At 41.9% G+C, this 26,531-nt stretch overlaps 2 protein-coding genes across 11 annotated transcripts in view; both read left to right on the forward strand.

Annotated features, from left to right (window-relative positions):
- PCNT (pericentrin) overlaps positions 1 to 1,882 on the forward strand; it is a 78,628-nt gene extending 76,746 nt beyond the window's left edge. For all 5 annotated transcript variants that reach the window (XM_051787148.1, XM_051787150.1, XM_051787151.1 and 2 more), the window contains one exon: positions 1,493 to 1,882. In XM_051787148.1, the coding sequence (XP_051643108.1) occupies positions 1,493 to 1,536 (44 nt within the window). In that variant the 3' untranslated portion in view covers positions 1,537 to 1,882. The remainder of the gene's footprint in view (positions 1 to 1,492) is intronic.
- A 2,922-nt stretch (positions 1,883 to 4,804) lies between these two features.
- Positions 4,805 to 26,531, forward strand: part of DIP2A (disco interacting protein 2 homolog A) — an 81,800-nt gene continuing 60,073 nt past the window's right edge. For 5 of the 6 annotated variants that reach the window (XM_051787161.1, XM_051787162.1, XM_051787164.1 and 2 more), the window contains exon 1: positions 4,805 to 4,978. In XM_051787161.1, coding sequence (XP_051643121.1) covers positions 4,882 to 4,978 — 97 coding nt within the window. In that variant the 5' untranslated portion in view covers positions 4,805 to 4,881. The remainder of the gene's footprint in view (positions 4,979 to 26,531) is intronic. The other variant, XM_051787165.1, reaches the window with a different exon arrangement.

Consider the following 26,531-nt stretch of genomic DNA (forward strand, 5'->3'; position numbering starts at 1 on the left):
AGTTTCTGAAACTTTCGTGAATCGTATCTAAAACTAGTCCATTTCTCAAAATAAGTTCATAGTGAAATTCTTCAGAGATAAGGCTGAATAATTTAATGTGGTTTCTGTCCCCACTCCTGTTTCCAAGTCTAAATAAACGAGTGTTGCAGTTTAAATGAAGCTCTGTATAGAGTTAATTTGCTTTAGAGTCAAAGACAGCTGTTGTAATAGCTGAGCAGGGCTTTCTCTGCAGCACAAACTTCCCTTCCTGTCCTTCCCTCATTTATCACTTCCTTATGTTCCATAATAGATTAAAAAAAAAAAAGATCTGGAGGCTGGTAAATCCAGCCATCTAGTTCTAAGCTTGATCAAAGAGCACACAAAGGATTGTAGTGGACCTTAGCTTTGCTATTTAAAACACTTCCACCTATTTTCTGGACTGCAGCCAAAAGCTGACCAGGTCGATATTTAGCTGTGGCACTGAGGGGATGTACAGCATGTTTGGATTCCTTCCCACACTGCACATACACACCTTACATTTTTCTTTGCCTAAGCATAACCATCATCACCTGCTGTTTCCCAGGTGGGCTTGCCTCCTGTAATTGTCCTTCAGCCTTTGCCCAAATATATCACTAAAGTCAGCAGCTGCAGTGACAATCCACATAGAAGGGTTTGGGTTGGAAGAGATCTTAAAAATCATCCCATTCCACCCCGCTGCCATGGGCAGGGACACCTTCCACTAGACCAGGTTGTTCTAAGCCCTGTCCATCCTGACCTTGAACACTTCCAGGCATGGCGAGTCCACAGCCTCTCTGGGCAACCTGTTCCATGGGAATAGTTTGGGAACTTTGACATTATTCTCAGCAGGGCTTTACCCAGAAACTCTATTACTATGACTTTGTGGGAGTTGGGTTCTTTTCCACAAATACTGCAGCTGTATGGCAGATACAGATAGATAAATAAATTTTAAACTTGAAACCTGGTAGCCTTTATTGAAGGAAGGTATTTTGCTTCCAAGTGCGGAATAAGTATTCCATAACTGGGACAATATGAATAGAAATTCTGTGGAAAGTGCATATAATTTCTGTCATCTCCATGTTACCAGGACAATGATGTCAGGCATTACAGAAAGACATTGCAACCTTTAGAACAGTTCTGTGAGCCAAATGACTTCCTAGTTTCTAATGAACTTTAGGACATCTACTCAGTGACAAGATCTTGCCCAGCAACAGAATCACCACAGGAGTGCCAAAGTCGAGCTGTCACTGTGGGTAAAGCAGGCCTGTGATGGAGCACTGGGCCCAGTGTGTAAAGGTTTGCTTTGGCAGGCGTGTAAGCTTTCAAATCCTCTTTTGGATTGCTCCTAAGTGGCTCGTGAAAATGGGAATTGCTTTCAGTGTAGCTCGTGTGAAGCACATTGAGGAAAATTACATGCTGCTAACTGCACCCTGTCGCTTCATAACACAAGCAGTTTTCTAATATTCATTTGTTGTTTTTTTTTTTTTAAATTTAGGACAAGTGCCAGGCTCTCCTCGTCAGAGAAGCATGAAGAAGTGATGGGAACGCTTATGAAATCTGTCCTGGGAGTTACTGCTTCCTTCTGAGCTGGTCCTTACTGAACAGAGGCACTTGCAATCAATCTCCTGTGCAACTGAATAAAGGGCAGTGCTTTTACAGCAGATTTTTATATGACTCTTTTTATTATATTTTAGTACTTAAGAGGGACTTTTCTCTGAGAATGATGTTTTACATTCTCATGTAAAATTACTATAAGTTAACAGCTGAAGTGTGACTGCATCACTGTATTGTAAGCTGCAAAAAGTCTCTGTGGTGTTTATTTTTCTAGAGTGTATAGATGGATTCCTTGTAAAAAAAGTTATTAAAATGGCATTTCATTAGTGAATTCTTACATCGTATGGTTATTTGTTTTCACCTCACCTGTTTACTCATCTTGCTGTTCCTGAAATTGTTCGGGCTTTAATATTTCTGTAGGATCATTCTGACTAAAGGAACAGCTCAAATACTGTCACGAATATCAAAGATACCTGTAGCCATCTGTGAATTTAGGGTTTGCTCTTCTGGTCTGACAGTAAGTAAGTTCTCCCTCCCTCAGTCTGTCCTATTTACTCTGGACACTTTTAGCTTCCTTTCTCTAGTTCAAAAGGCTCATAACTTCTATTTAACTCTCTGCATTTTTGGCCAAACCTACCAAACAAAACCTCTGAACTGTATCTACCTCTAGTGTAACTCCTGGTTGCAAATCCTATCCTCTGTCCAGTATCTTGTGTGCAGGTACCTTCACGGGGGCAGTTCCAAATGTATATGAAGCTGCTGATCAGAGGAGAGGAAAGAGGCATTCTGGTGGTAAATCCATTTCCAATCACAATGTCTCAGTGCAAAAATGAGAGAGATTCCAAATATCATACTGAATAAGACTTCTTTCTGTGATACTTGGGTATTTCTTTAGAAAAAGTATAGGCAGAATTATAATACCAGAAATATTTTAAACCCCTGGAAACATGATCTACCTTTGAAGCAGATGTGGTATTTAACTTTGGAGCATCAGAAAAATCTCTTCTGGAGGCAGATTATTCTGCTGCAGCCTGTTACAAGATTTTTGTCTACAGGGTATTGACAGTTATATATTGGTGTTTGTCTCAGATTGTTTTATTGCTTATTTAACTTCTTTTATCCCATATTGGTCCTAGTAAGCCCTTATGTATCTGTCAGGTAGATCACCATTTAGTTCTCTGGAAAAAAAAGGTGGTAGAGATAGAAGATTGAAGATAGAGGAGCCTGGCCTCCAAGAAGTGGGGTGGGACATGAGCCTGGTCGAGGGGCAGGGCGGAGGAGCAGTTTGTGGCCTGTGAGCAGTGCCAGGAGTGTCTGTGCCATGTGGAGGAAATGCTGTGGAGCTCCAGGATCAGCCCTAAGTGAAGGAAGAGTCTGGATTACATGGAGCCCAGCTTGATGGACTGCTGTACCTGAACCATGCTGGATACAACAGAGATGCCATCCTGGCTCTTCAGCAAACTGTTGATTTACTGCCTGTGGATGTTGGTAAGACCTTTCCCAGTGCCTCCTCATCCTTTTGGTCTAGAGTTCTAAACCAGTTTGAACTGACAGTTTATGCTGGCTCAGTGCATCATAATTCTTTTAAAAATCAGATTCTAGGAGTCTTAAGACTCAATGCAGCATTGTCAAACTGCACACTGAATGGTGCGGGTGCCCTTTTTGCTTAGCACAGCATGAGTTTATCCTCTGTTGGGAACAATGTGCATTTCTAGAGCAGAGTTCAGAACTGGCACTAAATCAAATCTGTAATTGCATACTCACACCTGAATGTTCAATGTTGACTGTAAGCAAGGCTGTGATACCAGAGGGCCTTTGCTCAGAGTGAGCCATTCAGTACTGACACTGCAAATCCAAATTAATGACTAGTTTTAAAAACTGACACTTTTAGTTGGACATGAAAAATTACCTTTTGAAGGGTGGTTGGCACATCATAGGGGTAGTTCTGCTTCAAGGGAATTTGGCTTTGCATTGGCACGTTTTTTAATCAATCTACAGGGGTTTTTTTATGTCCCAAGACATGCAGGGCTCTTCCCAAGCCCTGGCAGGGCAGTCTTTCAGGATCTGAGCTATAGGTGTTACCTGTGGCTACGTTCCCATCAGCTCCCTGATACTGCAGACGGCTTTCTGAAGGACAGTGGAAGCAGAAACATTTCTGCCTGGTATCGGGGGTGAAGTTTTAAGCAGTGTGGTTTTCCCAGTGCTGGTGTGATGTGCCTGTGCCCTCGGAAGGGCAGTCGCACAGGGCACGCTCTCACACGTTGACCTCAGTAACATAAGCAGAGAAATTGGAAACCCCATATGTGATACCAACGTGAACCCAATCACCCCAAGTGGGGTAGCTGTTTTGCACAGAAAGCAGTTGTTAGCAGAAAACTTCTCCCCAGATTTCTTGCCTGTTTTCTGGTTCCAGGAAAGTTATTCTTACTGGCAGAGCAGTCCTGGTAGGACCACAGGCAAGGTCCTGGATTTGTCTTTGCCCGAGTCATTGGGAGGCTGCAGGAATGCCAGAAGTTCAGCATGCCCGTGGTGTCTTGCCACACCCACTCACACCGGAACTTGTGGTTGCATGGGGAACCAAACCAAGTGTTTCCTCCTGGTCTCTAGCGGCCTTTGAGAGGTGGTTGGCTTTAGGAAAGACTTATTTATTAATAATTAATTAATTAATTACAGTCCCAGGCACCACTTTACATCTACTCTGTCATACTGGAATTCTGTGGCATGAATATCTCCATATCCTATCCTGGGACACGCCGTGGGTTGGAGGGGTGGAGGGGGCGGAGAGGAGGAGCCCGGGCTTCACGCTCGGTCACAGTTCCTATTTTCTGTTTGGAGGAAAGAAGTGGGGAGGGAAAGGGCAGTTTCGGTACTTTCAGGAAGTGATCTCAGCAGAGCAGGGACGAAGGAAAGGGAAAAGGAAACAGGAAGGGAAACAGGAAAGGAAGGGGAAGAGGAAGGAAAGGAAGGGAAAAGGGGGAAGGGTGGGAACAGGTAAGGAAAGGGAAGGGAAAGAAGGGGGAAGGAGAGGAAAGAAAAAGGGAAGGGCGAAGGAGAAAGGCAGCAGCTGGATGAGGCAGCGGGCGGGCCCCACTACGGCCCGGCCCCGGCCCGCCCCGGGCGCGGGCGGTGTGTCCCCGGCTGCGGCGGCGGCTGCGCGGGGCGGGGGGCCCGGCGGCCCCTCCTTCTTTTCTTCCCTCCCGCCCTTCTTCCCTCCCCTCCGGCCCGGCCCGGGACCGCCGCCGCCCGCCCCCGGCCCGCCCCCGGCCCCACCTGCGGCAGCGCTGGGCGGCGGCTCCGGCGGGGTCCGCTCGCTGCTCGCCCGCCCGCGCCATGGCGGCGGAGCGCGGGGGCTGCGCGCTGGAGGCTGTGCCGCTGCCGCCTGAGGTGCGCGAGAGCCTGGCGGAGCTGGAGCTGGAGCTGTCTGAGGGTGAGCGGGGCCGCGTCTCGGCCGCGCTGCGGGGCCCGGCCCGGCCCGGCCGGCGGGGAGGCCGCGGGCGGCTCCGGCCGCCCGCCCGGGGTGGTGCGGGCGCGGTGCTGCTCGGGGGGACCTGGGGCCGGCGGCGGCTTCGCCCCTCGGCGGAGCCCGGCGGAGCCCTCGGCCGGGGGCTGCGCCGCCCCCCGCGGGCCCTGCGCTGGGAGCGGCGGCGGAGCCTCCCTCGGGAGCGCTTCCAAACGGCCGGTTAGCGCGCGGCTGGGTGCGCTGGGAAGGCAGTTGGCTTTTAGATTTTTTTTTAGTTTTAATGTCTATTCCTAACTGTAGCTGAAACCTTAAACCTCTCGCTTTGGATCTCATTAATTCCCAAGGTTTTTGTGCTTCCCTGTGTATACGGGCAGGAATATGGTGATGTTCCCTCCATTTCTGTAGAGCCACAGAATCACAGAATGGTTTGGGTTGGAACCTTAAAGCTCATCTTTTTCCACCCTCCTGCCATGGGCAGGGGTGCCTTCCACTATCCCAGGCTGCTCCGAGCCCCGTCCAACCTGACCTTGGACACTTCCAGGGATGGGGTAGCCACAGCTTTTCTGGGCAACCTATGCCAGGGCCTCCCCACCCTCAGAGGGAAAAATTTCTTCCCAATATCCAATCCATCTCTCTCCTCCGTCAGTGGGAAGCCTTTCCTCCTTGTCCTGTCACTGCAGGCCCTTGTCCAAAGTCCCTCTCCAGCTCTCTTGGAGCCCCTTTAGACAGTGGAAGGGTCTTTAAGGTTTCCCTAGAGCCTTCCTGCTCCAGGCTGAACACCTCCAGCTCTCCCAACCTGGCTCCAGAGCAGAGGGGCTCCAGCCCTTTGCATTAATGAGCCCTTGGTCAGAGGTGGCAAGATGCAGTGCCGTGCAAAGGGTCACAGTGACCACTCTGTGGGTTTTCAGCCCCCAAAAGGAAACATTCCTTCCCTTTCACCTCCAGGCTGGTGTTTAGTGGTAACAGCCCTTCTGTGATTGCAGTGGGAGTTGGACATGGTATCTTGGTGAAGGGCTGGGGAAGATTTTTTTTTTGCTTATTAGTCCCCTGGCATGTCCTGTCCTGCAGACAGGCAGGTGTAGGCACTTGGTGCAGGAGAGCATGGCAGGGCAGAGGTGACCGAGGCAGCATTTTCTGGGAGCAGATACTCACTGAATTTTCCTCAGCTACATTGTCAAGCTGCACATTGGAATAGAAGAGCTAAAAACCTGTTAATGCCGTCCACGGTCCTTGGGGGTGGGAGCATTCAGTCCTCTCCTCAGGTGTTGCAGTATTCAAATCAGCATGTTCAGGTGGGCAAAACCGGAGTTATTTCACCTAAATATGCTGACTGAGGTCATGGTTTAGGAAATGATTCACAGGTCCGCTGTCCTCGCCTCCAGTGTGGAACCTCTGGTCCAGCAGCAGGGGAAAGGTGCAGGATGGCTAACTTTGTTGTCCAAGTGTAACCTGTCACTGCACGCCTGCCGGTGAGGTCAGAAGCAGTGCCTGGCATGCCCTGGTGCTTGTGCAAGAGGAGTTCCCCTGAGTTGTGCCCTGCTGTGTGTGCAGCTGGGACCACGTGCTCTCACGGCGTGGCCACACTGGGCACAGTGGCTCTTCCTGTGTGCCTTCCTGTATGCCTGCGTGCAGGTCAGCTGGGGTTCCTGGGGCTGGCTCCTGGGCTGTGCAGTTCCTGACTGTGTGTTTGTTTAACTGATGGAGCATTTTTTTAACAGATAGGTCTGCAGCATGTTAAACCTGTGAAACTCCTGGAGTGATTGCAAAGTGTCCTAGTGCAGGGGGTCTGATACGGAAAGCGTATTGCTGTGTAGCTGCTGGATTAATTGATTGGATAAAGTGGTTATGTGAGCTCAAATTTCTTGACCACTACGAAGACCTAGTTTATGAGCTTAGATGTGAATCCTCTTCTGCTTTTCCTCAAAGAGGAAAAGCAGAAAGTATTTGCAAGTAGTTCTTCGCCACCTGGTGATATGTTACATGCTCGCTTGAGGTTTGTGTGTGAAGCTTTTAGTGGACCCCTCTGTCATTAATGCTCAGAACTTGCTCATTTGGAGAGGAAGGAATAGCAATTTAAGATTATGCTGCATATGCCACAAGTTAGAGAAGGTCAGTACTTGGAAGGATGTTCCCATCATCTGAGAGGAAGTATGAAGGGAGAAAGGAAGAAACACAAGAACAAGTTCCTTTCTAATTTGTGTACGTACTTTGTTAATCGAAGTGTTATATGTACTGTGCTGAGGCAGGAGTAATGTCTGTTCTCTTTGCTTACATTATTTTCACCTATAAATAAATCAGGAAGATGATTTTACCCCAAGTTGTTGTAGCAAAAGTTGGGACAAGCATTTGTGTTTAGATGTAGAGAAGAATGGAGACCACGAGTACATTGGTACTTTCTAAAGGCAACTCAAAATCCTAAATAAAGCATTTGACTGAGAAGAGTTTTGGATGGGGATGGAATGCCAGCTCATGCTGCAATTCCAATCACGTGCACTTTGTTGGATCCCTCGCATTTCCAAGATCCTAATCTCTTGATTGGCGTTGTTTGTATTCTTCATGTATCGGAAAAATAATAGTTGGGGATAAAAAAGTTACCCTAGAATGATGCTGCTGTGAGGCCTTGTTACATCAGCACTGTATTTTCTTTCTTGTTGAACAAAAGTAGTGAATTTTGTTAAGAAAACTAAGAGATGTGCCACAACCTTTTTGGGAGGTAAGGACAATTTTGAGACCTTGCCTGGCACCTAAGCTGAGCTGCAGCTGATGGATCTGTGGACTAAGCTTGCTTACCTTAAGACTGTAAGATGCTGCAGCTTTCTGATGTAATGGAAAGATGCAGAGTTCCCTAATGAGCCTGGCAGGATCTGTGTCAAAGCATGACGGGGGTGCTGTGCAGCTCCAGTACTTCATGTTTTTTTATAAGTCACTGTAAAACACTGGTAGAGTTTTTTATTGGTGGTGGTTTTTTTCTTTTGTGTTCTGAAAGAGAGCTAAGATTATAAATGGTTCTTTAAAAAAAAATAATTCCAGATGGCAGTGGAGATTTCACAGGGAAAGCATCAATGTGCTTTTTAAAGCCTGTACCTGTTCTGTGATAGCGCATCATACATTTCTGTGTGTTTTTATGTATCTAAGTGTACTCGTGCACTGCTTTTTATTAAGGTATGATAATTTTAAAGAGCAGGTCTCATTTAGACACAGATGTGGCTTGTATAATTTGTACTTTTATGAAAATCACATTTCAGTTGAAAGCCATGCCTTGAAACAACTTTGGACTGTTCTCTTGTGCGGAGAGAACTCTCTCTTCTCTTGTCCTCATTTTTATTCTTTTCCATTTCAGAACTTTCCCAGTTTCTCTGCTGCATTTTTTTTCCATGGCACATAGCTATACTTCGCTTGCTTATGCAATGAGATGCATGTTTTGGGTAACAGAAAAACCTGAGAGATTGTGAAGCCTTTCCTGGGCCAAAATAGCTCCTGACGTTTGAAGACCTCTTTCTGAAGAGAGTAGGGCAACATTTGAGCAGCTTCACTTTTACTCCCCTAAGCCTTGGGGTTGTGGAATTGGGTCATTTTTTGCTTCTTCCAGGTTATTTATGGTGGAAGATGCTTCTCTTTTTCCTTGCTCATCTAAGGACAAGATACATAGGAGTAGAAGTAGTCAAAGGTAAAACTGTGTTAGGTGTCCATGTAGGAACGAGGACCTGCAGTCAGCTTGTGATGGCTTTGTCTTCTAGAATTGTTGGTGGTGGCAGTGACCTCAGGCAGCAGTTCAGGGACTTACAAGAACATACGACTATGTTTGTTTCTTTTCTTGGAAATTTTTGGGCTTGTTGCTGTCTGGGTCCACTGAGGCTGGGCCATTTGGATGCACAACACTGGATTTGTGTTCAGTAAAATCTGAGTGAAAGCTGAGAAAAGAAAAATGTGGGTGTACAGACTCTAAAGTGGTGTTTGACCAGTGTGTTAATGGTACAACACTTTTTGTTGTCTGAGTTTCTGAACAGCTTTAAACGTTAAATGTGTGGATTTGGGTTTTCTTCTGTTTGCAACGAATTTGTAGGTGGGTCTTAGTTTGGACTTGATGATCTTGGAGGTCTTTTCCAACCTTAATGATTCTATGAACTAAGCTGAAACTCTAAACAGAGATTACCTGCTGTAAAGAGGCTGAAGAGATTTTTTTTACTAGTTCAAATCTGTCTTGTTACTCCACAGATTGCCAGATGGGGAATGCTGCTCTCAATGGCTTCTGTCAGACAGGCTACAGGCTTAGTCCTGAGATAGAAATGTATTGTCCTTACCATCTTAATTATAATCTTATTCCTTGGTTTATTTGGGGTGTATATTTTGCAGCTCCTAACACAATGCTCTTAGGTTTCTTCTGAGCCTGATTGAGTTTTAGTGGCAAATGATGCAGTTTAGATGGAGTGGTCAGTGTGCAGGTTCCCCAGCAGATGTTTACATCTGCCTGGGCTGAAAGCTGACTCTGACATGATTTTCATCCTAGTTTATTTCCTATTTAAGAAAGGAAGAATTTGTGTGTGTGACAAGGAAGCTTTCTCTGGGCTTTTTTGTGTTTTGGTTTGGTTTTTTTTTTTTCTTTTGTGGGACTTGGGTTTTTTTGGCATGTTTTGAGTACTGCAGGTAATTCCTGAGTGGAAGAAGGTATCAGCTATGAAGTATTTCCTGAAAAAAAATTAAAGGTGTTTAACGTCTGACATTTTTGGCTACTGGAAATATTCCAGCAATGCTTCAGCAAATACTTTTGCAGTAAGTCTAGTTGGGTTTTTTTAAAAAAAAAAATGATAAAATAGTACTTGTTTTTGGTCAAAACACCCTTCTTATAAAACCTAAAGGTAGTGGTGAGAGCTGAAAAGTTTAAGTGCTTTTTTTACATTGGCAGTATTGACATGGTACTAAATTTCTGTATGTGAAATTGGTGAGGAAGAAACAAACACAAACACTTTCACATATTATTATTCTTGTGATAAAGCATGGTATTTGGGAGGGTTTTTTCTGGTCTTAAAGTGGTGGTTTTCTGTTACAGAAGTCTTCTGCTATCATTTTAATACTTGGAAATAAATATGATCTGAGACTGTCAGTGGGAAGAACTGTTGGGACTGGGGAGACAGATGGCAGCCTGTGAAACTTAACCTGCAGCATCCTTCTTGCTTAATTTCTGGGCTCTCCAACAGCAACTGTTAATTGTGTGATAGTACCTGGGGCTTGCCAAATGCCCATGGGGACTGAGTAAGCCTACAAAGCTCGTTCTCACACGTTAACACCCGGTGCAGGTCCTGGCACCTGGCTGATGTCCTTCAGGCTACCTTGTGTCCTTAGGCCTGGTCTGTGACTGGAACAGTCACGCTGTGTCCACAGGGAAGCAGGGTCTTGATTTATTTAATTACTGCTTTATTTATTTATTTATTTATTTCAGGGCAGTCTCGTGGCATGGGGTAGTTACCCTTGCAAGCCATTTGTGGTTACCATGTGCAAGGGATCCTTTTTTTTTCAAATGAAAACGTGTTCCTCAGAAAGGGGAACACACTGTCACTGCTCAGTCACCAGTCGGAAATGGGCTATGGCAGAGGTTTTATCCAAACCTCGCTATGTCCTCAGTAGAATTAATTCATAAATTGGAGATTTAAGAGAGGTGGCAGTTACCAGAGGTGGCATGAAGGGTTCAAAGTCCTCTGAACCCTTCTGCATTGAGAGAATAAAGCAAACTGACCCATTTTCTTTTTCTTGCCATGTCTGATGTGCTGAATGATCAGAGCAGGTTTTTTTTTTTTGTTCTCCCCTGTATTTTGGAAGGTAGTGAGGAGCAGTTTAGGGGCTCTTGTTGAGGTGACCTAAAATATTAGCACCCATACTGGAAAACACTTGTGCTGGTGGAATAATACGATTGTTCATGGTTTTCACCTGTAAAAAGCCTTCACTTTCACTCTCGTTCCCATTCCCTCATCATCTGTTCCATCACTGTTATTCTGCTGCCACCCCCTCCACTTTTTTCTTTCCCACCTTCTGGAACATGGGAGGATGATGAGCAAGCTGTCTAATCCTAGCCGAGAGCATCTTTACACTTTTTGCCTTTAGCTATTTCATTAGAAACACTTTTGGGAGTAGTGAGGATCTGCAGAAGGACATCCACTCTTATTCTGTTGTCTGTGGCTTTCAGCTTAGGAGTGATGCTGAAGCACTTAAAGGCTTAAAAAATGAAAGGACTAAATCTGTGCTGCTACCTTTTATCACTGAGAGGAAACAGCAAATGCCCAACCAGGAGAACTGGGAGTGCTAGGTCATCAACTTCCTTTCCAATCAAAGCAGAATTTCAGACTCGACCAGTTAGGTGTAAATCTTGTTATTCTTTTATATGTTGCTTTGTCAAGGAAGGTTAAAACCTGTGCAGAACAGTAGTATGATGGCAACCTGTACTTTAAGAAAATTAAATTAAATATATTTTTTCCACGTGTTCTCGTGCAAAAATATGTTTTCCCTAAAATCATAAATGCACATATTTATGAAGTAAATAGACCTTTATAAAATTACATTGATCACTGTCCTGTGTTCTACCTCCCCATCCTTCCCCTGTACTTAAATCAAGTTCTGTCAGTCTTGAGAACATGAAGTGACTTTTTTTTTTTCCCATTTGCCACTTAAAATGCTGTTGGAGCATTTTTTTTCTTTGGGTTAGTTTAGGGTTTTTTAAAGGAATAAACTATTCTTCTGAAGTGTGATTTCATTGAGGAAGGGCTGTGGCATCTCTTGGGCTGAAGAACAGTGTGACACAGAGGCAAGATGCCCAAGGTGCTTGCTTGGTGATATTTCATAAAGCTGAGTTACAGATGGATCACCCCGTTCTGTTACTGGAAGAAAGACTTTTTTTAAGTATGCAAAGAGAGAGGCAAAACATTTCAGTCTCTCTGATTACATGACAGTTATTTGGTTATTAAGAACCTGTGTATTTACCTTGGAATAAGTATCAAAGTATTTGACAGTTTCTTGGCACAAGGTTTGTAGCTCTTGAGGAAACATAAACTTGATGCATTTGCCTGAGTTTTCTTGAAGTGATGATTGCAAACCCAGGTTTGAAGGTCACAGAATCATTTAGGCTGGAAAAGACCTCTGGGATCATGGAGTCCAACCATTACCCCAGCATGATGTGCAGTAAAATTGAGTGTATGGTTTTCCTGTGCTGAGATTGAAGAAAGCAGTTCTGCAATGCAGAATTCAGGGGACCAATTGAAATGTGTGGCTGAATCATTAAAGCCTCCAAAACTTCATCGTATCTTTCTACCACTTTCTCCCAAATCTGTGGATTTTTGTTGTTGTTGTTTTCCTGTGTTGAAGCTTGTGCCTTGTAGCCAGTGTCTGCAATTTACAATTCACTGAAGAAAGAAGCAGCTCTTAAGAGTCGTCTGTGTCTGTTGTTACCTTTTGAAGGTCAAGACATTCCTATTTTATTATCTCTGTGTACATCCCTTTAAGAACTTGGAGGGACTTCCAACAACTCATGAATCTGATTGGGCCTCATCCCTTCACTAGCAGGGACTTCTTGTTCAGTGTTCCTGCTGGATGCTGCTAGTGTCTTACAGAAATCTGCCTCTTCTAGAATTTGTTATTTATGGACACTGAAAATAAGCTTATAGTTCGTGTTGTGATATTATGAAGATAATCATCTTTTATTTTGGCTTTTTATTATCATTCACCGTGGCTCAAATATTTGATTTTTTAAATTATTTTTCCTTTTACCTAGTTATAGCCAGATGGCCTCAGAGCTGGATTGGGTTGAGGGCAGAAGGATGAAGGAGGGTGCCAATAATTCAGCTTAGCTGCAACATGAATCTGTACCTGAAATAAATTTTTCTCAGCATCTGCCTGTATCTGTGTGGCTGTTTCTTCAATCTGTCCTGGATCCAACCTGGAATGAAATGCTGGCCTTGCTGGTTGTAGCTGTGTTTTGTCCTTCTAAAACTTAAAATATGAAAGCTCTCACGAGTCATAATCAATATGTTACTGCCCCACAGCTCTGGGATTCATCAAATATAAGGAAAATACCAGCCAACTCAGTGTTTTATCAGATAGGGTTTGAAAAGTTATTTGCTTACGGAGAAATGAAAACCTGTTATGGGAGGTGGTTTGGATATAACTGGAGGAGCTTCAGCTCCATCCATACCATCTTCCTGTCATTAAGCCAGAATTCTGTCAAAGTCCCACACTGAGATTTCCACCTTACGTTATAAGGAGTAGGAAATGTGAAGAAAATGCTGGAATGTGTTGTTGCAAAGGAAGCCTGTCAGGTCATGTTGTGAGAGCACAGGGGGAGGCAGGGTTGTTAGGAAAAGGGAAAATGTTTGTTTGCAGTTACATGTTGCCTGACAAAACTACTGACGTTTCTCATTTGAGTTGTTTTTGTATGATTTGGTGAGAGTTACTTCATTTTGCAAAGAATATTCACTGTTTTCAGAGATGGGAGCTCAGTAAAGATTTTTCCCTTTGTTTTTCTTTCAGAAAAGGTATTCGAAGAAAGCAAGTATTTAGGTTTGAGCATTTTTTCTGATTTTTTTTTTTAACCCAAGTTTTCATTTGCTAAGTAACAACCACTAAGAAAGTTAAACTTTGTAAACCAGCTGGTTGATGTTGTAGTACATGTTATAGGAATTACTATGGTTGTACTTGGGATGCTCATTCTTGCTCTTTGCCTTGTTTCTACTGCTCTTGGGTTAGACACTTGCATAGTAAAATTTATGACCTTGAAACTTCTTAGCACTCGAGCTGATTAACCCAGAATCGCTCCTAGCAGGAACTAGAGGTCTTCCTTCTTTTTTTTTTTTTTTCCCCTCTCCCCTTGCTCTGGTGCAAGTGTGTCGAGAGCATCACTCTGGAGTTCCTCACAGTTTGACTCCACGTAGTCTCAACTGACTTTTGGGCTGTGCTTAGCAGTGCCCCCAGAAACACCAGTGAGGTAAGGATGAGTTTGGATTAGTTTGGCTGCTGTGGGCTTTTGTGTTGTATTTTTGCTGGTTGTGTGTTTGTCTGCCTTGAGCAGTTTGGCAAACTGAGGAAGGGTATATTTTGTGGTGTTCAGATCCAGCACTGTAGCTGGACCTGTCAGTTTGAGCAGTAGCACAGGAGTTGAGGTGGTGCACCTTGTTTTCCCTGCTCTCACTTTCCAGCTTCAGCTGCTTTGTTGGTGAGGTTTTGGGTTGGTTTTCATGAATAATTCAATAAACGAGTTGTTTAAAAGCATTGATATAGTAATCAACCATTGTGATCGTGTGACAGGTGAAGGAATGTGTTAAGGAAATGAGGATTTTTTTAATCTCTTTTGATTAACTTAGTGGTTGGAGCAAATTAGATCTATGATTCTAGACTTTTCACAATGGTGAGGCCAGGATTAGATGTATCAGCAACTATTGCTTAAATGAGTGCAAAGTCATAGTTTTCTTCAGATTTGGGTTTTAGCAGATGTTGGCACTGTTCTGATTTGGTTTGATTTCCATAGGACATCAGTTTATAATTTATTGGTGCCTGAGACTGACCATTAAAAAATGAGGGTCTTCCCTTTCTAGCAAAAGCTGTTTTCAGGTGCCCTTGAGAATGTTTAGGTTCTGCTAATTGAAGGAAGAACTTTGGGTGCTGGGAATACCTGTAACAGAGGTTTTTACAGGAGGCAGGGGCTGCTCCAGAGACCATGGGATGAAGATCTACAAAAGGTATCAATGTAGTTATTGCCCTTTTCTTTTTCAGTGATTTTTTTTTCTCCCTCATTGTTACTAACAGTAGCTTGTGGCACAGCACACACTAAACTACAAACCCCCTCCTTTACACTCATATTCTGTATTTGGTTGTAGCTATGGCTCGATATTCTAATTTTGTGCTACTGTTAAGATTATAAATCATATTTTAATGATAAAATGGCTGTGTGTAAATCCTGATCTGTGTTACTTTGCCCAGCAAGTTGTATGGGCCTTAAACTGTGAGATAAGTCTTCTTGCAGAGTCTTTGCAGCAGGGAGTTGTGATGATGAAGGTGCTTACAGGCTGGTTTGAGCCTATGGAGGAGGAGTAGCAGAATGATTAGTGAAGCCAGTAAATGGTAGATAGTAAGAAATAAATGGGGTCTTGTACTTTCATTTGAAATGGAAGCTGTATAAATTAGATTTGACAAACTCAGTGACTTACACAACTGCTGTATTGCTGATCCTTCTCCCCTGTGTTCTCTGGCTTGTATCCAGAGGGGAAAAAATAAAAATAATTTTAAACATACAAAACGTGTGCAGAGCTAATATCTGACAACTTGTTTTTGTGATCATTACTTGTCTTCTGTGCCCTCCTGCACCTCACTGCATCTTCCATTGGGCAAGCTCTTGCATCAGGGTTGCTTTTACCATTTATTTGGGTTGTTCCCTTTTTGGGTCAGGCCAATTTGGTCACTGTTGTGCTACAAACAGATTTTTCCTGACTGTGGAAAGAACCTTTTCTTGGTTTTATCCAATTCTGTCCAAAGTCTTCAGCACTGGTGATAACCCACAAGCTTTTTGGAGGCTTTAGCTTTCTTTAAAGTGAGTATTTGTAAGTAGTGAGGTGAACTAACAGACACTTGGTGCTTAACTTTGAGCTGTACTGTACAGGTCTTCAATGATGTGTTGGTGCAGCTGGTGCAGTTTGGGAAGCCCAGTAAACTGACTCATGACAAGAGGTAGCCTTGCTTTGCTCAAAACAAGCAATGTTTTGACACTGCAAAAGAAAGAGAGATTCTGAATCGGTGTGAGATAATTCCCTGGGGTGCTTGAAGGGACTGTGGGATAGACTGATGATTCATGCAGTATTGATGTTACCAAAATTGTGTTGATCACATGAAGTAAGTCTTCAATGGCCTTTTATAAGGGAAGGTGTGAACTTCAAAACTTGAGAATTTGTTTGCAGTCCTCGTCACTGGATATCATATTTGGGAGAATGACTGCGGTAAAATTGTTACCTGGTGCTGTGTAAAGACCATTGCCTAGTTTACAGTTATGACTGTTCACTAGAAATTAATATTGTTGTGTGTAATTGGTGTAAGTATCTTCAGCAGAATGTGGTTCAGACTGATTTTAATAGAGATGTTTCTGTAAGCACAAGACCAGAGGAGGTGACCTGCCCCACCTCAGCCCACTGTTCCCCCCTCCAAAATCATATTGACATACTACCTTCAAATGATAAACCAGGTGATAAAACAGTAACGTTTACAGGTTTGTGGATTTGTAGATATTTTTAGCAGCAATGACGTCATATGTATTTAATGGAATTAAACAATTAAATTGGTGTTTCATGGTAAATGCATGTGGGTTGTATTTTAAGACTAAGGAAACTTATGTTTAAAAGAAATCCATTTACCAACCTTATAGGTATTGGTGTTACTCCTTTGAGATTCATCTTCAGGTTTTGGACTTCTTTCTCTAGATAAGTGATTTATTTGGTTTCAGGCATATCCAAGTATTTCCAGATTCTTATGGAATTGCCAGCTTGTGCAGTCTACGCTTCACTGGCATGAGCATTTAAAAAAATAAATATTGGTATGTTTACTAGAGAAATTTTTGGAAGAAATTGAAATGGGTTTTTTTCTATAAAACCAGGAGGCATCATTATTCCACTTATTTCTTGTATCATAGCATAGATTCACAAAGTTTGGGTTGGAAGAGACCTTTAAAGCTCGTTTACTTGGAGAACCAGTGCTGAAGCAAGCCTTGATTAGTTCCTAACCTTTCTTAGGTGCTATTTAACAAATGTTTGCTCATCTTAGGTTTTTTAGGTGTTTCAAGAAGTTTCTGATGTATCAAGGCTTTCACAGGACACTTGGAGAGTCTTGAATACAAGTGAATTTATTCGCAGGGATTCTGAGCAGCAGGTCCTTGACTGAGGGCTGCTGAAAGTGAGGCCTAAAAATAGAAATAAACATTAAAAAAAAGTCATTTGACAGAAGAATGTCGCCTTGATATCTTTAACCTCCTTTTGGTGTTTCTGTACGTTTTAATGAATGTTGACACCATGTTAATAACATCCCTGATTCCCAACTTCTGCAGGAAGGGACTTTACTTGTGGCTATTGTAGTGAATTTTTTTTGTGCTCACAACAGAACAAGTAGCAGCAGGATCTTAAGGAAAATCTGCATGCAGAGTATTGACTTTTAAATTACTTTTTCTATTTTTCTTTCCTAACTGCAGTGACTTGTAGAGTTTTTTAGGGAGGTTGCATCTGGCTGACATGAGTAAGCAGAATTTCTTGATTTCAGTCTTTATTCTTCTGGAAGCTTTCTAGAATTTTGGGGAGAGGGAACTGTAGCAACTGGAAAAGGTTTAGAATTTTAAACTCTTTAAGCATCTTTCAGAATTTGAGAACTAAAGTTGTTTCCTAAATTTATGAGTTAATCAGTACAGCTGTTGAAAAAGCACTTGAGTATCTAATAGAAATATATAAGGACTTGAAATTATTATCCACTTGTGCCAGGTTTTGAGTATTTTAAACCCAGTGGTTTATGGGTTAAGTCATGTGCACTGGAAAAGTCGACAAGATAATTACAGAAAACTAAAATGCCTTTGTTCCTGAGAGAACTTCTGAGGGAACATCTCATTTCTGAAGCACAAGCTATGAAACTGTAGAGAATATAGGATTATTGGCATTCAGTGGTTTTCTTGCGTGCCAATGCACATCCTAAGAAAACACATGTAAAAATCAGAAAAGCTCTGCAGTTTGGGAGTACTGGAAAGTTCAAAATTGTGGAATTTTGGCTGAAAAATCGAGCTGTTAATGGTATGCCAGGACAATTCTCTTAGGAAAGGGGTTGCATTTCCAAAAGCAAAACCTTGTTAAAAAAAAAATATATATATATATATAAGTTGATGGGAACTCAAGACACAGGTTTTACAGCTCTCTTACCAGACTGCTGGAGGGTCTTAATTTTTCCAGGAATAAAAAGCAAAATGCTCATGAATTAACAAAAGCCATGGTAGAGCAGTGGATAGTGTCTCTGGTGGAATTTTTTTCCTGGTCTTTTCAAAGACTGGAGAGAGAAAACTGGGGAACCAGAGAAACCTAATCTAATTCGATAAATGGGCAAGGGGAGTGAAGCAGCATTTGTACAAGTCATGTCAGTTGCTTCTACATATTAGATTAACAGGAATTTAATTGATTTAAAATTCCACAGCTGTTTATAAAATGCATATAGGCCATTAACTTGTCTTCTGATCATCAGTTAAAATGAAGGGGCTAATTATAGCTATTTGAAATCCTTAACTCTAGGAGTGTCTGTATTTTCTCTATTAGCAATGTAAGGACTTTTTTATGCCAGTCCAAAGCAATGTAGATCCCTGAAGCATGTGTCTGTTGTGAACAGGAGTGGCTTTGTCTCATGAATGTTTAAGCCAGTTATTCAAACTGTTTAAACACGATTTGACATGTCAATTTAAAAATGCTAGTATATTCCATTTATTGCAGAAATCTTCACAGTGTTAGTGGTAATTCAAACAGTCACCACTCTAAGAGGTGGCATTGAATCATAACTCTGTGTTGTGTAGCAGTTGTTATATTGGGGGAAAATAGCTACAGATTTATAACTTCCATCTTTTCTGGTGACAACAAAAAATAATTTATTGCATAGCTTTGTCTTGTTTTCACAAAAATGCAGTATACAGGTTTTATTAGTCATTTAAGAAATAATAATAAAATGTTAAAAAATCCCAAATCCTTTTGATAAGCACTTCTGAAAAACAGATTTTAGTTTTTTTGGTAAAGAAGTGAACCTCTGTTCTGGAAATGGAGTTCAAATAGCTGGCTAAGTGAGCTTAGATGGGGCAAGTATTGCAACATGAAATGGTGGGGATGTTATCTGTGTCATGTTGCCCTTTCCCTTGTGCTGCCTTCATCCCTCACCTCCTGTGATCCCCATCCAGGAGCTCTTGAGTTGCCTGGAAGCCCATTTGAAGGAAAAAGCAGGTAGCCCTTTAGCATAATCCTTTAAAACTCACAGATTTACTAAAGTGACTCTAGCCATTTTAATGTTTAATTAATTTAATTTTTTTGAATAGTAAATAATAAACCACTGCAGTTTAATGTGCTGGTGTTTAACTTAGCCTTTCAATCGGCTGAGAAAGTGCTTGTGCAGCACTTGGAGGGGTGACGGTGCCAAGGCATTTGGAGACAAGTGTCCAAACCTATTGCTTTGAACTAGGCCAGTTTTGCTGCCAGTGAGTTTCCTGTGTGGAGACTTTTGTGTTCCAGTTGCCAAACTTTAAATGCAAGAGATTGAGTAAAAACCAACTTACCAGTAGCTTGCTTGATTCTGCACATATCTGGAAACTATTTTAATGCAGTTTATACAAGGTGAGAGCAGATCCAGGCATTGTCTTTGAAGATACTGACGTCTGTGCAAGCAGTGGCATCTCTTTTTGGTTTTTTGGGGTTTGTTTTGTTTTTTAAAGTTCTTGGGTGGTCCTGCTTTCTGTACTGCATCCAACAGGTTGTTGCTGCTTCACCAGGTTTCAACACCAGCGAGAGTTGCTGCTGGGGATCCTGGGGCTAATTTTGAAATAAATCCACACTCAGACTAAATCTGAATTTAGGATGAGGTGACTTTGCATTCCATGACACATCTGAATGAGACCATTTTGAGTATAAACAAATATAGATTATCTGTTTTAGGATGAAGAGGTTTAAACAGGTGATGACTGCTCCTTCCCACGTACCCTCAATCCGCGCCACCATCCATGGCCTTCTGCTCATGTGCTCCTGTGTTCCGAAGCCTTTTCTATCTTAGCAATAGAATTAAAAAAACACAAAATGCAAACCTATTCAATGTTCTGTTCATTGAACAATGTGTCTTCAGTGCACTGGATGAGTCAGAGGTCTTGTTGAAAAATAAATGTAGTCATGTAGATTTTCCCAGCACTTGCACACAAGGGACTATGTTGGGCTGAATGGACAAGCTTGAGTCTGATATTTTTGTACGCCCGTGTTTGTCTTTGTAACTGCAATTGTTTGTCTGGGCTTGCATTTTGGGCACTCAGGGTGGTGTGGTGGTACTGGGTAGCATTGCATTGGTGGTTTTTGTTTTTTTTTGTACTGGGCTTCCCTGTCAAGGCATCAAATATGTGATCTTTCCGACGTTCATAGGTGAATACTGTTTTAAGGGAATTGCTTGTAATCTTTTTATTTTAATAAAGAGATTCCAAGTGATTAAGTGATTAGTAATTACTTAATAGTGCTCAGTGTTAAGGAGCTGTGGTGGAAAAAGCTGGTTGTAATGGAAGAGCTTGAGGGAAACAGAACTGTTTGGTGTCAAGTGGAGGAACTTCGGTGGTTTTTCCTTGAAACTAGGTTTTGTTGAAACTTTTTGTTTAATTGAAACTTTGTTTTCTTGTGGGTTACTCTCAGTGGTGTTTTGGAGGGGCCTAGTGCAAGTTTTTATCTTAACTGTGCTTTTCCGGATCGTTGTTATGTTTGTAACTTAAGGGTATTTTACTGCAAAATAGTATTTCTCAGGCCTTTGATTATGGATATCACTGCATGGGATGATCTGGAAACACATTTATTTTGTTTTGTGCTGGAGTTGGTTCACTTTTTCTTCCTCACGTGTTTTGTTCTTAAGCAACCAATTTAAAAATGATTTTTGTGTTCAAGACTTGATGTAATAAAGATGCATTTCACAAATAAGGTTTTAACAAACCTTACTTATAGAAAATACTGTTAATTAGCCCCTGCCTTGGCAGCAGTGGGGGAGCTGTGTGTTACATTCAACCTCAAAACAGGTGCTGACTGGGGACTTGAGCATCTGAGACTGCAGACACCAAACCTGGCTTTCCTTTGGCTCTTTCTAACCAGATAAATGAGGAAAAGGTGCAGTTGGCAGAAATCACAGAATCACAGAATGGGTTAGGTTGGAAGGGACCACAGTGGGTCATCTGGTCCAACCTCCCTGCTCTACGTTTTGTTGCCAACATTTTGGTCTTGCTGTTCAGGGAGGGCTCCGGTTCCTGAGCAAATACACTAGAAATAAATTGTAAATAAGTTGCAACTAGAAATAAATTGTAAATAAGTTTAGCCACCACCAGGACCCATGCTGGGACTTCCCAAGTGTGCAGGCACTGAACTGTTCTGGTCCTAATAGGGATTGATGTTTTTTTTTTTTCTCCTGCCACGAGAGGATGTTTGTGTGCACCAGCTGGCTTGTTTTGCTTCCTGCTTCTGTGAATAATTCAGCTGGTTTCTTTTTTTCCAGTTTATCATTTTGTAGTTCAGCCAGGATCTCTGAATCACTTAATCTGTTTGTGATAACGTCAGATGACTTACGTGCATCCAGTATATCAGTGAGGTCTGATTCTTTAGTAAAATTATATTGTGTTATGCTATTTTGTAGCTTTAACATGAATATTGATAAAGATTTTTTTTTAAAATATGCTAACATTTTGTTTTAAAAAGTCAAAGTGTCTTCATTCAACATAAAATTTTGCCCAGTAGCCATGCCCCTTCCCCCCATTCTCTCCCTCTCCCCCCAGTTATTTCAAGATTAACTTTAAATCTTTCCTCTAAAAGCATGATTTTACAGTGCATTTGAGGGTGTGCTGAGGATGTGTTAGGAAACTAATCAAACCTGAAACCCAGACCTAGAAATCCATTGAAAAAGTTTCGTAGTTTACAAATTGAAATAACTTGTGTATGGACTAGACATTGCAGGTTACCTACCTTCTCTTTCTATGTTTTGAATGTACTCTGTGAATTTTGTGCTGCGATTTGAGTGCTTTGGGGTTTGCTGGTGGGTTTTTAAATGATTTTCATGGCCTGATAAATGAGTTGGATTTTCCCATGGTCATGGATTTCTGAATTAGGTGGCTTCAGTCTTTGGTGTGGTGCATCGTGCCTAAATGGCATCTTTGTGGTTGCTACCACAGTTTGAATATGAGCTTTTTGTAATTAGTAAATATGAAATGCTCAGTTGCCTGTAAAATGTTTGCAGCTGATGGGGTAACTTTGTGGATATAAGTGGAGAGAGAAAAAAAAAAAGTCAGCATAAAAATAAAGCTTCATACCAGTTTAATAGTCTGAAGTGTATTCATTGTGTTAATTTATCACTGTGCCTTACATAATGAGTGTGTGAAGGATGTGAAAGAAAAAAAAGGTTCTTTGGATGAAAGAGGGAGTTACAAAAACTTAACAGCTTCAAACAACATTCTGTGGTGTGTGTATCTCTTTTGTTTTTACACACATGTTCCTCAAGGTAAGGGATGACTTCATGATACGAGGCATTTATTACCAAGTTAAATACAAATTTTGTTTTGCGATTGGTTATTTTAACTGAGTTATGTATAGAACATTCTCCCCACCCATTAAGTTTCTTCTCTTCACAGCATTACTGGAGAGGAATGTGTATTGCATTTGCTGCTAAAATGTACTTTAGAAAGGTTTTTTCTTTATGGTTCCCCCATTTCTGTATCTGATTGTTTCTAGATTTGCGTATTTGGAGGCAGTTTTCATGAAGTCTTTTGGGTAACCGCAGAATTACTTGGTTCAGACAATTATTTCTGGCCTCATTCATTGTAATGGTTGGTTAGTACATGCCAGACAGTTATTCTACTTTGATATTGTATCTTTGATGGATCTAGGAAGTGATAAACAAAAACTCTGAATATTTTCATCTCTACAGCACACTGAGATTTTGGTTATTTGGAAATAGCAATTTCATAATGGTGTTTGAAGGGGGACACATTGCATGCATACAGCATCCTTTCTAAAGCTTTTCATTTTGATGTCTTATCAAAATAACTGTGTCAGAGAATAATTTTTGGCTTGAATTTTAAAAGATCCTGTTCATTGATATGCCTGACCACTCCTAGTCTGGTTTTTTCCAACTTCTTTTGTTGGCTCTTGTGGAAGCAGACAGTACGTTCCCTGTGGACCAGATGATTCCCATCGCTCCCTCCCTGTGCATGTAGCTTTCCTCAGCTTCTTAAGGGGGGTGGGGACATTAATGATCTCCATAATGATGAGAAATGAGGGCTGTACCTGGTTTGATAGATGCTGTTCACCTACAGGTGTACATGGAGCTGGCATCTGTCGATCTGGTCTGTGCTCTGCAGGGAGCCCTGATGGCAGAGAAGGGATGTGGTAGAGTTGGAGCTCTTCCTGTCTCCCTGTGGATGGGGCTTAAGGATTTACTGCAGCAGTGTAAGAACAATTCATTAATTGGGCTTAACTGAACCTGGAAACTCTTCTGTTAAGGCTTCTTTTCTGATCCAATTATTTAACCTTCTTTTACCCTGTCAGATGCTGACTCCTGGCAGATGAAGCAAGTAAATGTTAAAGGCCAGGCAGCTCCAGAGTTAAAAGGGACCAGCTCTCTCTTCTCCCACTGTAAATGCACAGTTCACAACTGTGGATTGTACAGAACAACCTGGAATGCACTGCCTTTGCACGTCCTCTCAGGACTGCGTGCTTCACTCACCTTGGCTTTTTTAGTTTGTAAATGTAAGTGGTGCCTTTGTCCTGCAACTGCTTTGAAACTTAGAGGTGAAAAGATGATATGTGTCAGAATAGAATTTTCTAACTAACATTTAGCAGTGCTGTGCCAATTGCAAAACTCCTAATGGCTTATCAGACTAAATCTATTAGTTTTGATAATGCATTGTATAATTTATTAGGCAATTAATGGTGTTGAAAAATAGAGGGTTCCACTGTGTAACTGGGCACAAAGTGGAAGATGGAGTTTTCTACTGTTAACATATTGGTAAAATTCTTTCCCTTTCTGTTATTAAGATACAATTAGCTAGTCAATATTTGCCTTGTTTCTAGACCTTGATGTTTCAGTGGTTCCATTGTGTATGCACAGCTTTAATGAAACTCTACAATTAAGTAGTTGTGTGTTTCCATACTGTTGCTTTTACATGCAGACAAGTTTTTGTACTTTGATAACTTAAATTCTCTCAAAGGGATGAAAGTCCTGCTGCAAATTAAGAATTACCAATAACATACATTTTCAGTGAAGTTGTGCTAAACTTCCAACCCTGCTTCAAAGGCATTGTGATGTTCTCAACAGGTTTCAAATAGGACCTTTAAAATGGAATTTCTGATAGGTTAGTCAAGCACGTCACCATACCGAATGATCAGATGTCACTTATTTCCATTTTAAACAGATTCCTGTGATATGAAAGATTACAATCAAGATGTTTTCACACTTAGCTCATCCTATGCCAGCTAAATTAAGGTGTCAATCGATGGAGTAGACACAGACCTACCAGAGCCTTTATCTCAGGGATGGCAGCCATTGTTGCCTTCGGTATAGTTTGAAGGTGCAAAATCCTTTCTTTAATTGCAAGTAAAGATTTTCGTCTTCTAGTTCCTTTGTTATCTGTTGTTCAGTTTGGCTTTTGCCTGATTGATACAAGTGAGTGTGGGGTCAGGGAGAAGAACATGTAGCAGGTAACCACATCTTGGAATGGGCACTACTGGTAGGTTTGGGAGAGTTGTTCTGGTTCCTAGATTTAGGTGGTGATTAAAGCCTGAGGGTTAGTAAAAAGGATTGTGAACTGTTGCTGTCAGAATCTTTTGATGGAACACCTGGATGTGCCCTGGCTTGAAGCTCACAGGTGTGCATATGGAGAAAATATGTCCCAAATCACTTCCAGTCTTTCCAAATGTTTGCTAGGTCAAGGCTTTAAGCACGTTTAAACAGTCATTGTAGGCTGCACGATGGTCTTCTGGGAAAGAGAACAAGAGAACTTCTCTACCCAGAGAAGCTGTGGCTTTCCCATCCCTGGAAGTGTCCCAGGCCAGGTTGGATGGGGCTTGTGGCAACCTGGGCTAGTGGAAGGTGTCCCTGCCCATGGCAGGGGTGGAATGAGATGAGCTTTAAGGTCCCTTCCAATCCATTCTATGAGTCTGGGATAATTCTGTGGCAAGTCCCCAAAACTTTCCATGGGTTATACAGTTGTGGTGGTGGTGGTTTTTTTAAGCAAATAATACCTCAGTCAGGTTTGTCAGCTCTGCCCTCTAATCCCAGTGAGGACTGTCTCTCTTGCTTTCACTCCTTTACTGGATATTGTGGCACTTCTCACCTCTGTGGCAAGTACTCATGCACGTGAGATCATACATAATCTTATACCTCTGGGGTTAGTCCTCTCATCCACAAATTCCTCAATCCCAGAGAGAAGGATTAACAGGACATTTGTTCTGCAGGGCTCTTGTTGTAGTGGACTTGGCTGCACTGGGGCTTCCATTTGTGACTACAAGTTTAGGCATGAACACAATCATCCTGCTGTATTTAGGCACCACACCTTATTCTTTCTGTCTTAGAGATCTTTTCCAGCTCTTGTATTTCTGTGATTGTGTATCAGGGACCTGTATTGGCTGCCATGGTGGTGTAACAATTGACACACCTTTAAGTTCAAAGCTGGGTAACAAGAGGTGTCTGACATAGCTTGAGATGTGTCATATGTGACTGAAAATAGAGATCTGACTTAAAATAATGACTTAGTATTCATTGCAGGAATTACATGTGGCTGATGCACAGCAGCAACCCCTTAATGAACGACTTTATTCTACTGCCATGCTTTCTCCATTTTCGGTCTTTACACATTGATAACAATTAGCAAGGGCTTTCTGAAGGCTGCTCAACTGTAAATGCATCTTGCTGAAAAGATAAACGTGTTTATAGGAGTGTGGATTTGTTTTCAGTCTCTACTTACTGCAGTTCTCAGGGCTACATTTGAGGGAACAGCATCCTTGAGATTTTTGTGACAGAGGTGATTGTTTAAATGGTTTTGTTGTCCTTTATTACAGGTCAGATGAACTAATTTCTCGGTATTACAAAAATATTTACCAAGGTTGTTTAAGAGGTAGAATTAGCAGTGATTCTTGCTGAATTGATTCTTCCAACTCCAACAACTTTTCAAAGACAGTGACAGCCTATTCCAGAAAGATGGGGGTTGTACATTAAGTATTTCCACAGGTGACATGTGAGTTATGTTCTAGACTGGCAATTTACCTTCCTTTCCAAACCATCCAGGAGCCGCCTCTGCAGGCAGAAGCCAATGTTTGTGCCCTTGACTTCATACTGAAGGAATTGGCAAAGGTTTCTGCAGTTATTTGTCAAGAATTGATGGACCTGAGATTGTGACTGTGCTCACCAGTGGCCAGTTCTTAAAGGTTTCATCTTGCAGAGTTAATACAACTTATGTTCATCCACGTTTAATGCACAGTCAGCTCATTTAGAAATGTCTCTGCTCTTGACCTCTGCAGATTGGGGCCGAGGAGCCATTTCCTTATCTGTAGTGAATGCCAGGCTCTCACAGAGCCACCCTCAGCTCTATTTAGTGAATTTGGCATTAAACTTCTGTTAGCTATAGTGCTAACATTGTGGAATAGAACCACGCCTGGGTAGATTCAGGGAAACTGCATAATAGATTCTTGTGTGCTCTAATGAAGAATATGCTCTTTATAGGTCATTTCAAGAAATGCCAACACTTTCATCTCTGTCTAATTTTCTTGGAGCC

This window comes from Manacus candei, unplaced genomic scaffold, assembly GCF_025592945.1.
Source record: "Manacus candei isolate 608988 ecotype Guabito, Panama unplaced genomic scaffold, ASM2559294v1 h1tg000023l, whole genome shotgun sequence".
In the NCBI taxonomy this organism is placed as follows: Eukaryota; Metazoa; Chordata; class Aves; order Passeriformes; family Pipridae; genus Manacus; species Manacus candei.